The 14,025-nt window shown below is 35.0% G+C and overlaps 1 protein-coding gene across 1 annotated transcript; it reads right to left on the bottom strand.

Annotated features, from left to right (window-relative positions):
- Window positions 1-791: 791 nt before the first annotated feature.
- LOC107592734 (tetratricopeptide repeat protein 39C-like) lies at window positions 792-14,025 on the bottom strand. The gene is made up of 11 exons (XM_016282286.1): window positions 13,993-14,025; window positions 12,589-12,717; window positions 12,392-12,506; window positions 10,570-10,936; window positions 6,853-7,021; window positions 5,245-5,338; window positions 4,952-5,059; window positions 4,758-4,867; window positions 1,335-1,458; window positions 1,146-1,243; window positions 792-917 (listed from the first exon to the last, which is right to left on the bottom strand). Exons 1-11 carry the CDS (start codon window positions 14,023-14,025, stop codon window positions 792-794), a joined length of 1,473 nt encoding a protein of 490 aa, XP_016137772.1.

Below are 14,025 nucleotides of genomic sequence, written 5' to 3'. Positions count from 1 at the left end.
ATATATATACACGTGTATATATAAATATATGAATATATAAACTCATAACCAATTTTCAAAAATGTGAATTGTGTATTATACGTATACATAGATATATTATAATATTTATAAATTCTAGTTATTATGAGTGTTTATATTTAAGCTAAAACGTAAACTACAATTAAAAAAAAAGTGTATTGTGTTTGTATATACAGTATATATACAGATATAATGTATAAATTATATTTATGAGTTTATATTTACTTTAAATATGAATAATTTAATATATATTTAAATTTTGTATTTAAACTAAAACAAACTCATAAATAGAATTAAAAGTAAACTATAATTAAATGTCAAATGAATAAATTATTAACATTCATATTATTATGTCATTATATGAATAATATTATACAAATAATTAAATATTTGTATATTATAAATTACAATACAAAATATTAACGATACTAAGAAATTAAAAATATATATATTTATAATTAACACAAATGTATCATATTAATCTCCATTTCATTTGACAAAAATGTCACTGTTCTATTAAAATTTTAGTTATTATTATTATTATTATTATTACTACTGGCTCCAAAGTAATTTTTTTAACATAAGTTATGGAGTAAAGTTTGGTAATTCCACATGGTAATCCTTGCAATGGTATTTTCAGAATAAACTGTCTAATACACATCAATGCAAAGGTTTCTAAAAGACTGTTTGAACTGAACGTAAAGAGTTGGGATTAAAATAAAATAAAGTCTACTAGAAGCTGATGAATGAATACATATTTAAAATACAGTGCCTTAAATCTGAATGTGCTTTACCTCGGGTTTAGCCAGTAGCACACAGCCCAGCTCATAGCAGGAATAGGGCTGCACATAGCTGTTATTCAGACGGCCGAATTCATCCTGCGCTGCCAGCTGGAACGACTAGAAACACAATCAGACAGAATCAGTATTAAACACAGTGTGTGAGAGGATAAACAAGATACACAGAAATCTGTGCCACAGCAGGGGGAGGGGGGAGCAAGCAAACTCAAGTTCAGACTAAGCACCCTTAATGTGTCATATTCTGCATTTTGTAGCATTACTGTTACTGTACCTTTAAGACTTCTATAGGTAAATCACCTTACAACCACCTGATGAGATTGAACAAACCTGAACAGCATCTTTAATATTCCCAAGACATTTCTGAATAGAACCAAGCAGCAGGTGTTTGAGGCCCAGGCTCGGCTGCTCATCCAGCCCCTGTAGCACTGAATACAGCATCAAGATCAGGGTTATCATGTGAGAAAAGAGGCGCTCAGAGCTGAGCGATAGCACACATTACTTCACACCACTCTTTACCTTGGTTCATAAGCTGCAGTTTGGAGGAAGAGCAGTTTGGAAGAGCTTTCCATAAGTATAGCACCTCCACAACACCCAGAATGCACAGCTCTCGCGTGAGGGACACTTTCCTCAGCCTCTCTGCCTAGAGACACAAACAAAGCAGAAGAAAAGCTTTAAAAGTAAAAATAATAAAATAAACAGGTTTAGAAATGTAATATGTTTATATTATTAATGTGAAATAATAACTTTTTACATTCAAAATTACAAATACAAATTTCTCTATAATTTATTACGTACATATAAAAGGTAATATTCATAAATTATAGTTATTAGAAAAGGTAATTTAAAAAAAACAAAGTAATAAATTATTTATACAACAAAATAAAAAATTATAATAACTATATATTACAAGTTATAAAAAACATGTTTTATATATTTTAGTATTTTTTAATATATAAAAAGTTTATATCCTCCTCAAAGTTGAAGGAGTACATTCTTCTCAATATAGATTATTAAAGGATCCCATGTTTTGCAAAACGTTCTGGTTGATCCTCTTAGAAAATATAGATTTTTTCAGTTTTTAGAAAAAACATTACATCACTAAGCCATAGTGACAATTTAGGTGGCATTGGTGATTTCCACTCTAAAAGAATTCTTCTTCTAGCTATTAATGTTGCAAATGCCATGGCATTTTCTTTATCTTTAGTTATGTGAATGTCGTCACCTGTAACTCCAAACAGAGCCATTATTGGGTTAGGCTGCATTCTTAAATTAAATGCTGAGTTTAAAATTTCAAATATTGAAGACCAAAATTGTCTCAGTTTAGTGCATGACCAGAACATATGGGTTAGATCTGCCTTAAATGCACTGCAACGATCACATGTTTCATCTATATTTGGGTATAGATTAGCCAGTTTGGTTTTACTATAGTGAATACGGCAGAGAACTTTCATCTGAATCAGATTGTGTCATGCACAAGATGAAGTCCTATTTATTCTGTCAACAGCTTTGTCCCAAGTGTCTATGTCAATTCCCAACTCTCCTATCCATTCTGTTTTGATCTTCTCTAGTGATCTATTTTGGAAGGTCATAATTAAGTTATATATTTTGGAAATGAGGCCCTTGAGGTGTGTAGAGGTCTTAAGAACCAAGTCCAATCCTGATTCAGAGGGCGTTTGAGGAAACACAGAGCAATGGGCCTGAATAAAGTGTCAAACCTGGAGCTAACGAAAAAAATCAGATTTTTGAAGATTACATTTTTGAATCAGGTCATTGTAATTAGCAAAAATATTATCAATGAAAAAGTCACTGCATTTAACTATGCCCTACACCTTTCACCTTTTAAGATAAAAAAAAGAAGATGGATTCATTATTTTTATTTAAAATGCACAACAACAATAAAACAGTAAGATTCAAATGACAAACTAGCTTACAAAACGTTATTAACAAAAACGAATAAGATGAGGCATGGCATAGGCCTACACGCTGTATTAGGCTATATAATAACTAATAAATTACAGAACGTTTAGCAAACACTGAGGAATCAAAAAAAAAGAGAGCCTTTTCAGTTGACTTGACAGTGCTTGCATGTTTTTTTTCCCACACAAGAATACCAACATGTTCACCTTCTCTGGTTTAGGAAGCGGTCTTTTACTTTACTTAAGCATGAAAACCATCAATATTCGCGTCATTTTTGCTGAGCGCACCTTCTGCAATTAATAGTAAATATAACCAAAACAGGTTATTATAATTTTTATATGAATAATAAAATAAATATAAGGAAAACTCGCCCACTCGATTTTGAAATATTCTTTAATTTGGAGTCCATATGAAAAGGTGCATTTCTATTAAAGGCACGTCCATGTGGAGATGGCGAGTCAGTGTCAGCGTTCGGCAACCTCATCTTTGAACCCGACACTGACTCAGAAAGTACTTGTTTATTAATAAATAATTAAAATGTCTTATTTTCCCCCCGACACTTTCATAATCACTTTGCCGGTGCTTTGAGGCAATTGCTTTATGCGCGAGCTTGAGCGCGGAATATAGAAAAATCTTTAGTAGAGGGCAGGCCTACTTAGCACAAGGAAGCTCTCAATTTTTAAAATAAAATGTTATAGCCTAATGACATTACGAAACGTGCGACAGCTGCAAATCAGGTCATTGCACTGCACGAGTTATGCATGCGTAAGGAGTCAAATGTTTTTTTTTATCACCCTAATTAGATTATGAAGAATGATTTGTTGATCTTGTTTTCCCTTTAATACATACCTTCCGCAATATATTTTTCAATTACTTTCAAAAAGTGGTAGGGACAATATCGACCCTGGCAAAAAGTGGTGGGGACATGTTGCGACTAGTTGACTAGAAAAATCTTTAGTAGAGGGCAGGCCTATACTTAGCACAAGGAAGCTCTCCGTTTTTAAAGTAAAATGCTATAGCCTAATGACATTACGAAAAGTGCGACAGCTGCAAATATATCGTTATTGCACTGTACGAGTTATGCATGCATAAGCAGTCAAAATTTTTTTATCACCCTAATTAGACTATGAAGAATGATTTGTTGATCTTGTTTCCCCTTTAATACATACCTTCCGCAATATATTTTTCAATTACTTTCAAAAAGTGGTAGGGACAATATCGACTCTGGCAAAAAGTGGTGGGGACATGTCCCACCCACAAATTACGCCTATGTATATACAGGTGCATCTCAATAAATTAGAATGTCATGGAAAAGTTTTCAGTATTTCAGTAATTCAACTCAAATTGTGAAACTCGTGTATTAAATAAATTCAATGCACGCAGACTGAAGTAGTTTAAGTCTTTGGTTCTTTTAATTGTGATGATTTTGGTTCACATTTAACAAGTGCGGTTATCTAAATAAAATACAGGTGCGGGCGGTTGGCGGGTGGATAATTTATTTGAAGCTGCGGATTCGGGTGACGTTTTAGCTCATCCGCGTATCACTAGTCTGTGTGCATTGAATTTATTTAATACACGAGTTTCACAATTTGAGTTGAATTACTGAAATAAATGAACTTTTCCACGACATTCTAATTTATTGAGATGCACCTGTATTCATCATATTACAATAACTAATATATATATATATATGAGCAATATCACTCGAGTACGAGAGCGATACCGGCTCTATATCAGCGCGGCTGTGATTAGGCCAGAGGCACGAGGCCGCAGGCCACTCGAGTACAAGAGTGATAATACCCATATATATATGATAATTAATAATAATTAATTACTATTACTAATATAATAGATAAATAAAAATGGTATAGAAATTCCATATTTACATTAGCATAAAAAGTAATTATAAATTATTATAACTACAAATGTATATGTATAAATTATAGTAATTATGAGTTTAATTGAAAATTTGAAATCATAACTGCAGAAAAATGTATCGTAATAAATTATTAGATAACTCACTCTTTTCAGTGCAAACTGCTCAATCTGATTGTTCTTGCGTTTAAAAAGCCTCTGGACATCTCGGAAAACAGCTTTGGCTCCCTCTAGATCACCAGAAGCCCCCTGACATACTTTGGGTTGAGATGTAAAAGTTTTAATAAAACGGTTATTTTAAAGAGACGTTAAAAAGAGTTTGAGAGAGAACATAATCTGACCTCCAGTGAGGTAAGCATAGTAACACTGTGACCATCGGGATTCATTCTTCAGCCGCTCAAAAGACCTGTAGGCATCTTCAAAGTTCATCTCTATCATGCTGCACCAGCCTGCAAATCCAGAACAAATGCAACAACAAATTAAATCATACATCATACACTGAATTTTTAATTGTTTGGAAAGTATACGATTAACTGCATACGTTTCTCTAATTGCCAGGCCAAAATTCAATCAAACTGGACAAAATATTTAATAAATGACTGTACTAAAAAGTAAGACAACTACAGATTTGTACCAATTTCATAGAGGCACACGTGTTGAATCTCTCTTTGGTCTGAGGCGAACTCCAGAGCATCCTGAAATGATGCCAGTGCACTGTTGATTTGGCACTGAAAAAGAAAAAAAAGATGAATTATAATGAATAATGTAATATATATACAGTATATATCTATATATACAGTATATATATATATATATATACAGTATATATATATATATATATATATATATATATATATATATATATAGATATAGATATATACTGTATATATAGATATATACTGTATATATATTACATTATTCATTATAATTCATCTTTTTTTTCTTTTTCAGTGCCAAATCAACAGTGCACTGGCATCATTTCAGGATGCTCTGGAGTTCGCCTTGAAACGAAATTTTTAAGTTTATTTTTACATATTGTATTTTTTCAATGTACAATTTCCAAACCAATAATTCTTAAAGTAGACGGATTTGAGTCATGTGCAGATGCATAATGCACTACCATGGGGTAATCTTTGTTTCTTGTACGAATTGCATTTTTGTGATCCCATAATCTATCTTGCAGTCTACGTTTAGTCTGACCCACATAGAAACAGTTACAAGGACATTGAAGCCTATAAATTACATGCGTACTTTTACAATTAATGAAGAATTCAATTAAATACAGTTTCTTTGTGCAAACATCCATAAATGATTTAGTTTGAATTACGTTCTCAGGTAACGCTTTAGATTACAACCCGCGATGTACTGCGTAAGTAAACAGAATTTACAGCGTAACTTTTTTATAAGGTAACAATATGCGAAGTTTGGAGAATAAAGGAGTAATGATATGTAAAATTTCCTCTGTCCAACCATGTTGTCTGTTTCATAGCAGGTAAGTGACTTCTCACACACGACTGTATTTTGTTATGGAATTCAGTACTGTCTCACATGACATCATGCGTATAATAAATAAAAAGTCTACGCGAGATTTTTCAGGAGCCTCCAATTGTGAGCTATAGAAAGGCTCCTACAATTAAAGACAGAGTTGTATACTTTGAAATTGTTAATGATACTATTGGTCCCCCCTGTAATGAGTATTTTGGTTTCTCCCATTTCTACTGAACAACTGATTATATCTACACCTGTGACTAATTTTGTACTTGACACACACTGCACTGCACTCAACCTGAGGGATTCCTACACTTTCAGTCTTTGAGGAGACATGAAAAACAGCGCATACCGCAGGAACGGTATAACGGAAAATATTAGTGGTTTTGAAACAGTGACATTTTCAAATCGTGGTATACCTTGAAACCGGTAATCGGCCCATGCCTACATCCAGCATGACATTTGTTTTTCTCTAGTGTAATATACATTACACATTGTAGTCAGTGTATAATTTGTATTGGAGATGACTGATATTAATGGTTGGCTTTGGATACCTTCCATTGCGTCTAACACACTCGCTACATGAAGAAAGTCATTGTGGTGGTTGCATAGTAATTAAATATCAGTGAAGCATAAACCGCATTATTATTTCAATGATTTAATCACGCCAGTCGATTATCAAGCACCAAGCATCTGCTCTGGTTTCATTTCACCGTCAATGTGATACCATGTTGTAAAAGCCCTACATACCCACCTCTAATCTCTGCACCCGTCCCTTGAAGAAGATGAAGAGAGAGGAGTTTGGGTAAACCATCGCCTTCTTCTGCAGAATGGCTTTGGCCTCCAGGAGCCCGGCACGCGAGTCAGAGCCGTCCAGAGCAAAGAAGGGCTGCACCACGGTGTGGTACCACAAAAGAGCCAAACTGAGAGAGAAACGAGAGAAAAGAAGGCAAAGATACATATAATAACACAGTTTGCATGTTTATTAGTTGTGCTTGGTTATATATTTGCTGTGTACAAACTGCTACAGCAGCACTGATTTAAAAAAAAAAGCAGCATCTTTCCATCTGAAGAACAAATTGGGAGCGTTTTGTCCCGGGCTGGATTAAGTATGCTTAAATTCATCTCTATTATTAGAGCTGCTGCGCAATCTGTCAGCCTCTGGCAAGCAACTGCCAAGAACAATGTGTCCAAAGAGTGCTGAAAGAACAGTTTTCGAACTATGACGTTAAAGAAAAATCTCTGAAATAATCAAAATGGACTAGATTTTTATATTTTATGAAGAAAATATGAGTAGTATTTTAAAGTACTAAATTTACCATAATGTTTCCAGGGCGTTTGTGGTACTACATTGTTTGGCTCTTGCTAGTGTGTTCTGGCTGGTTGCTAGGCTGTTGCTAAGGTGTTCTGGCGGTTGCTAGGTGGTTGATAAGGTGTTATGGTGCAATAATGCTAGGGATGGTTTCCAGGGTGTTGCTATGTGGTAGCTACATTGTTTGGGTGGTTGCTAAGCTGTTGCTAGGATGCTCTGGGTGGTTGCTAGGCTCTTGTGGATGTTTTCCAGGGTGTTTGTGGTACTACATTGTTCGGCTCTTGCTAGTGTGTTCTGGCTGGTTGCTAGGCTGTTGCTAAGGTGTTCTGGCGGTTGCTAGGTGGTTGATAAGGTGTTATGGTGCAATAATGCTAGGGATGGATTCCAGGATGTTGTTATGTGGTAGCTACATTGTTTGGGTGGTTGCTAAGCTGTTGCTAGGATGCTCTGGGTGGTTGCTAAGCTCTTGTGGATGTTTTCCAGGGCGTTTGTGGTACTACATTGTTCGGCTCTTGCTAGTGTGTTCTGGCTGGTTTCTAGGCTGTTGCTAAGGTGTACTGGCGGTTGCTAGGTGGTTGATAAAGTGTTATGGTGCAATAATGCTAGGGATGGATTCCAGGATGTTGTTATGTGGTAGCTACATTGTTTGGGTGGTTGCTAAGCTGTTGCTAGGATGCTCTGGGTGGTTGCTAAGCTCTTGTGGATGTTTTCCAGGGCGTTTGTGGTACTACATTGTTCGGCTCTTGCTAGTGTGTTCTGGCTGGTTTCTAGGCTGTTGCTAAGGTGTACTGGCGGTTGCTAGGTGGTTGATAAAGTGTTATGGTGCAATAATGCTAGGGATGGATTCCAGGATGTTGTTATGTGGTAGCTACATTGTTTGGGTGGTTGCTAAGCTGTTGCTAGGATGCTCTGGGTGGTTGCTAAGCTCTTGTGGATGTTTTCCAGGGCGTTTGTGGTACTACATTGTTCGGCTCTTGCTAGTGTGTTCTGGCTGGTTTCTAGGCTGTTGCTAAGGTGTACTGGCGGTTGCTAGGTGGTTGATAAAGTGTTATGGTGCAATAATGCTAGGGATGGATTCCAGGATGTTGTTATGTGGTAGCTACATTGTTTGGGTGGTTGCTAAGCTGTTGCTAGGATGTTCTGGGTGGTTGCTAGGCTGTTGATAAAGTGTTATGGATGGTCTTGATGCCAATAATGTTTCTGTGTTGTGGATTGTTTCGAGGGCATTGTTATGTGGTAGCTAGATTGTTCGGCTCTTGCTAGAAGTGGTTGTTCTGTTCTGTTCTAGGTGGTTGCTAGGTTGTTGATAAGGTATTATAGATGGTCTCAATGTCAATAATGCTAGGGTGTTGTCGATGGTTGCTAGGTGGCTGCTCCATGATAGACCTCTCCAAATATGGTGTGTGCACATCAAACACAAAGCGAATATTCTCATTGCGTTATCGCTCTAGATTACTCTTGGGATGTTTTTGAGTCACTTTTGTGAATACAATCATCACGTAATGCTCTCCTTCATTTTCTGATACAACTGAATATGTCAATAAGCTCTTCGCTGATTGGCTTGCACCTCAATGCATCATGCGAATTTTCAACTTGTGCGGAAGATGCGATTTGAGCCATATATTTCTCATTCGAGGCAATCACTTCACCTAAATTGTGTCATTCGAGTCTATTCACATCTTTGCATTGACTTTGTATGTAATCTACTCGTGCAAATAATTAAATTAGCTTTTGGTGTGCACACGCCATTAGTCTAAGCCAGCTTGCAGCTGAACAGTTTCGCATATGAAAAATTCCCACAACACGGGATTCGATCCAACAACCTTGTGATTAAATGCCTAAAGCTAAACAGTTTTCGAACTATGACGTTAAAGAAAAATCTCTGAAATAATCAAAATGGACTAGATTTTTATATTTTATGAAGAAAATATGAGTAGTATTTTAAAGTACTAAATTTACCATAATGTTTCCAGGGCGTTTGTGGTACTACATTGTTCGGCTCTTGCTAGTGTGTTCTGGCTGGTTTCTAGGCTGTTGCTAAGGTGTACTGGCGGTTGCTAGGTGGTTGATAAAGTGTTATGGTGCAATAATGCTAGGGATGGATTCCAGGATGTTGTTATGTGGTAGCTACATTGTTTGGGTGGTTGCTAAGCTGTTGCTAGGATGTTCTGGGTGGTTGCTAGGCTGTTGATAAAGTGTTATGGATGGTCTTGATGCCAATAATGTTTCTGTGTTGTGGATTGTTTCGAGGGCATTGTTATGTGGTAGCTAGATTGTTCGGCTCTTGCTAGAAGTGGTTGTTCTGTTCTGTTCTAGGTGGTTGCTAGGTTGTTGATAAGGTATTATAGATGGTCTCAATGTCAATAATGCTAGGGTGTTGTCGATGGTTGCTAGGTGGCTGCTCCATGATAGACCTCTCCAAATATGGTGTGTGCACATCAAACACAAAGCGAATATTCTCATTGCGTTATCGCTCTAGATTACTCTCGGGATGTTTTTGAGTCACTTTTGTGAATACAATCATCACGTAATGCTCTCCTTCATTTTCTGATACAACTGAATATGTCAATAAGCTCTTCGCTGATTGGCTTGCACCTCAATGCATCATGCGAATTTTCAACTTGTGCGGAAGATGCGATTTGAGCCATATATTTCTCATTCGAGGCAATCACTTCACCTAAATTGTGTCATTCGAGTCTATTCACATCTTTGCATTGACTTTGTATGTAATCTACTCGTGCAAATAATTAAATTAGCTTTTGGTGTGCACACGCCATTAGTCTAAGCCAGCTTGCAGCTGAACAGTTTCGCATATGAAAAATTCCCACAACACGGGATTCGATCCAACAACCTTGTGATTAAATGCCTAAAGCTCTACTGACTGCGCAAGCGGCGCAAAATGCACACATTCCTATAATGAAAGAGTTTTCTTGTTCAATTCTGTGTTAGCATTTGCTTGCCCATGCTCACATGAGCTTTCCATCTAATGCCCTTTATCTCTAATTGTGACCTTTCAGATGCCATCAATTATGTAACCCCTGAGTGAAACCAGTTGGGCAAGTGGCAGCGAGGGGTTTTCTTCTGACGTATGAGCGCTAAACATTTCCGCAAATGCAAATAATTTTTTGACGTGTGAGAAACAAAAAAACGTCAGCTTACGTGGCGAGTGGCGCCTTCATATCCTTGCTCTCGCTGGCGTATGCTAATGAGGCGAGACCTTGGTGATGGTCTCCAGGGAAGCCCAGCAGGTTGACGATCTTAAGCAGGTGTGGAGGCACCATCGAAATACACAAGTGAAAGAGCCCATAGCCGAAGCTGACCGAACCCTTCAGGCGGTCCAGAACCTCTTCTGTCACCCAGCCACCGCTCTCGGCTGAGGTGTTGTGGTTGGCCTGATCAGAGGCCAGCACCCCCTGCTGGTCGGAAGAGCGGCGGCGACAGGCTTCCTGCAGCTGGCTGATGTCACTGTAGCATTTGTTGTACATTTTCCAGGCCTTGCGGAGGATCCAGCCTCCTTTGATGTATGCTGAGGGGCGACAGGCCATAATGACGTTAAATGAAAGAAAATGTTAAAACTATCATGATTGAGTCTTTTAATGTTTTTAATGGCAAGCTGAAACATTTTAAATAATTCAAACTGGTGTATACTTCAAATAATAAAAAAGTAAAATGTAAGTAAAAAATATATTACTATTAATATATAAAATATATTAACTCTCAAATACAAATATTTATTCTTTAATATAAATTAAAGACATTATATTATATACAATGAAAATGAAAAGCAAATAAAAACAATTAAATAATTGCATAGTTAAGCCTTTTAATATTTTTGGTGACAAGTTAAAAAAAATTTAATAATCCAAATTTGTGCAAACTCAAAGTAACTTAAAAAATCATTTTAAAATTGAAATGTAAAAAATCTTAATTTCCTTGATATTCATTTTCAAATAAAAATTAAAGAAATTCACATATACAATAAAAAAAATTACAAAAAATAAATAAATGCACGATTGTGTCTTTCAGTATTTTTGGTGACTCGGAATCATTTTAAAAATCTAAATTTGTATATACTTTAATAAAAAAAATTAAAAAATCATAATTTTCTTAATATTATTTTTTAAATAAAAATATTAAATTACAGAAATGCAGTTATACACAAATTAAAAACAATAAAAATAACTGCATGATTAAGCCTTTTATTATTTTTGGTGAGAATAATTTTTAATAATCCAAATTTGTGTATACCTACAAAAAAGTAAATAAAAAGAATCATAATTTTCATAATATTATTAATAGTAAATGCATTATGATTATTTTTAAGGATGCACCGATATGAAAATTTTGGCCGATACCGATAACCGATTGTTCTTTATTTTTGAAAGCCGATAACCGATATGTTGGCCGATAAATCTATATCCAAATTGTTATATACTTTTTGAGAGCCTGATTACAAAAAAAGGTCTCATCATTAAAAGCCACATCCCAAACACTTCAACATAAGCAGCCTAGTTTGAACGGTGTACGTTTCAAAAATATTTTTACTCTCCCATTACCAAATTTAGTCATAAAAAAGTCTTACAAATAAATAAAATTATGCATAAATAATGCAAACAAGTCACTGGACATCATTACACGTGTAATTAATTAACAATTTAAAATACAAATATAAAATTAAAGAAATTCAATCTTTTTTTTTTTATTAATTAAAATTAATAAAATAAAATATAATAATGATAATGATAACATTAAAAATAAATTGAAAACATCTAAAATTAATCAAATAAAAAAATTACACTGCTTAATGTTCTGTGGGAAAAAAAGGAAAAATGTAAACATGACATCACACCTGAACTTCTCTCCCCTCTAATATTTAATAATAATAATATCAAGTTTGTTTACTCCCCCCAACACAGTGGCATGCAAATGACACATATAAACTTTCAGTCTGGTTTGTAAAACGTTAACATGTGGAATGCACCTGAGAGTTCCTGTTTGACGAAGGACAGCACGGCGAGATAAACCTGGCAGTCCGCCACGATGATCTGTCTCTGAAGACGATCCACAATCTCCACTCCTGATCTCTGCGAGTCCATCTGGGGCAAAGACAAAAACCCAAGACATTAATGTGAAGATTCCGTGCGTCCTGCTGCCACACACTCGTACAAACAAACTCACGCTCTTCTTGATTTTGTTGCGGATGGTCTCGATGACGCCGGCATTGTCGCTCTCGCAAAGCTTTTCAGTAGTTCTCAGGTCATCGCTGGCCATCTGCATTTTTTCCTCCTCGAATGTCATCATGGCATTCTAAGATCACACGAATATTAGGGCTGCACGATATTGAAAAAAACTTATTGTTTTGACAATATATTGTTTTTATAGATATATATGTGTGTGTGTATATATATATATATATATATATATATGAAACACACATCTAACCAGATGAGTTGAATAGCTATATTTGGAAAGAATGAATCATTCTAGAATGAATGGGATGATTTTGTTGGGAAATGCATTAGCATGAAAAATAAAAGTAATAACAAAAAACCTGAAAATTGTTATACTTTTGGGAGTTTATACCATTCTTTTAAGGCTGAACAATTAGACAACCATAAGGTGAACAAAGTTTATATATATATATATATATATATAATAGTATTTTACTGTGATTATTATTTATAGTACAAAAGAATAAATGAAATATACTGTAATATTATTGTTCTGCAAAAGTTTAACAAATCAAATATTTAATAAAAATAACATGTAAATGAATAGTGCCACACTTCACTCTGAAACTGATTTTTTTCTGGACCAATTCAATAGGACTATAAAATAATAAAGCTACAATTTTATTGTGATTATTACAAACAAAATATGAAATAAAGTTTAATTTTATTGTAATCTAAAAATCTAAAAAATCAAATACTTAAAAAATTATGTGAACAGGTGTTGCACTTCACTCTGAAACCAGTTTTGCACATATTTGCTTATTTAAAATCGCAACCATATTGCAATTTCAATTTTATTTCGATAAATGGTGCAGCCCCATACAGTTTTAGAATCTGCTAAATGTTAATTATTTTACCAAAATGAGAGGGATCATACAAAATGCATGTTATTGTTTATTTAGTACTGACCTAAAATATTTCACATAAAGAAGGTTTAAACGCTCACTGATGCTCCAGAAGGAAAAACCATGCAAGGTGTATGTAAACTTTTGACCTCAACTGTACCTGTATAGTTACTGTATATTTACTTATATTCATTTAGCACATGCTTTAGTCTAAACCAACAGTTTCACACATGAAAAAATTCCTGTGTAGCACGGGATTTGAACCCACAAGCATAAGATTAAAAGTCTGAAGCACTACTGACAGAGCTAGATAAGCAACATTCATTTCAACATTTATACTAAAAGTGAAGAAACACATATCTAAATGAGCATGTTCCTCGATAGATATCCTTTCCGTAATAGTAAAACCTTCATAAAACATGGCAAAAAATGGTCATATGATTGAAGGAAGTCCGATGCAAAATACAGAACAGACGGAAAACAAACGTTCCGAGCACTAAAGGCACTATGAGCCTTTCACACTCAACAATGGCTATCAT

This window comes from Sinocyclocheilus grahami, unplaced genomic scaffold, assembly GCF_001515645.1.
Source record: "Sinocyclocheilus grahami isolate Dianchi unplaced genomic scaffold, SAMN03320097.WGS_v1.1 scaffold157.1, whole genome shotgun sequence".
Classification (NCBI taxonomy): Eukaryota; Metazoa; Chordata; class Actinopteri; order Cypriniformes; family Cyprinidae; genus Sinocyclocheilus; species Sinocyclocheilus grahami.
This window is presented reverse-complemented; position numbering and strand designations above follow the sequence as displayed.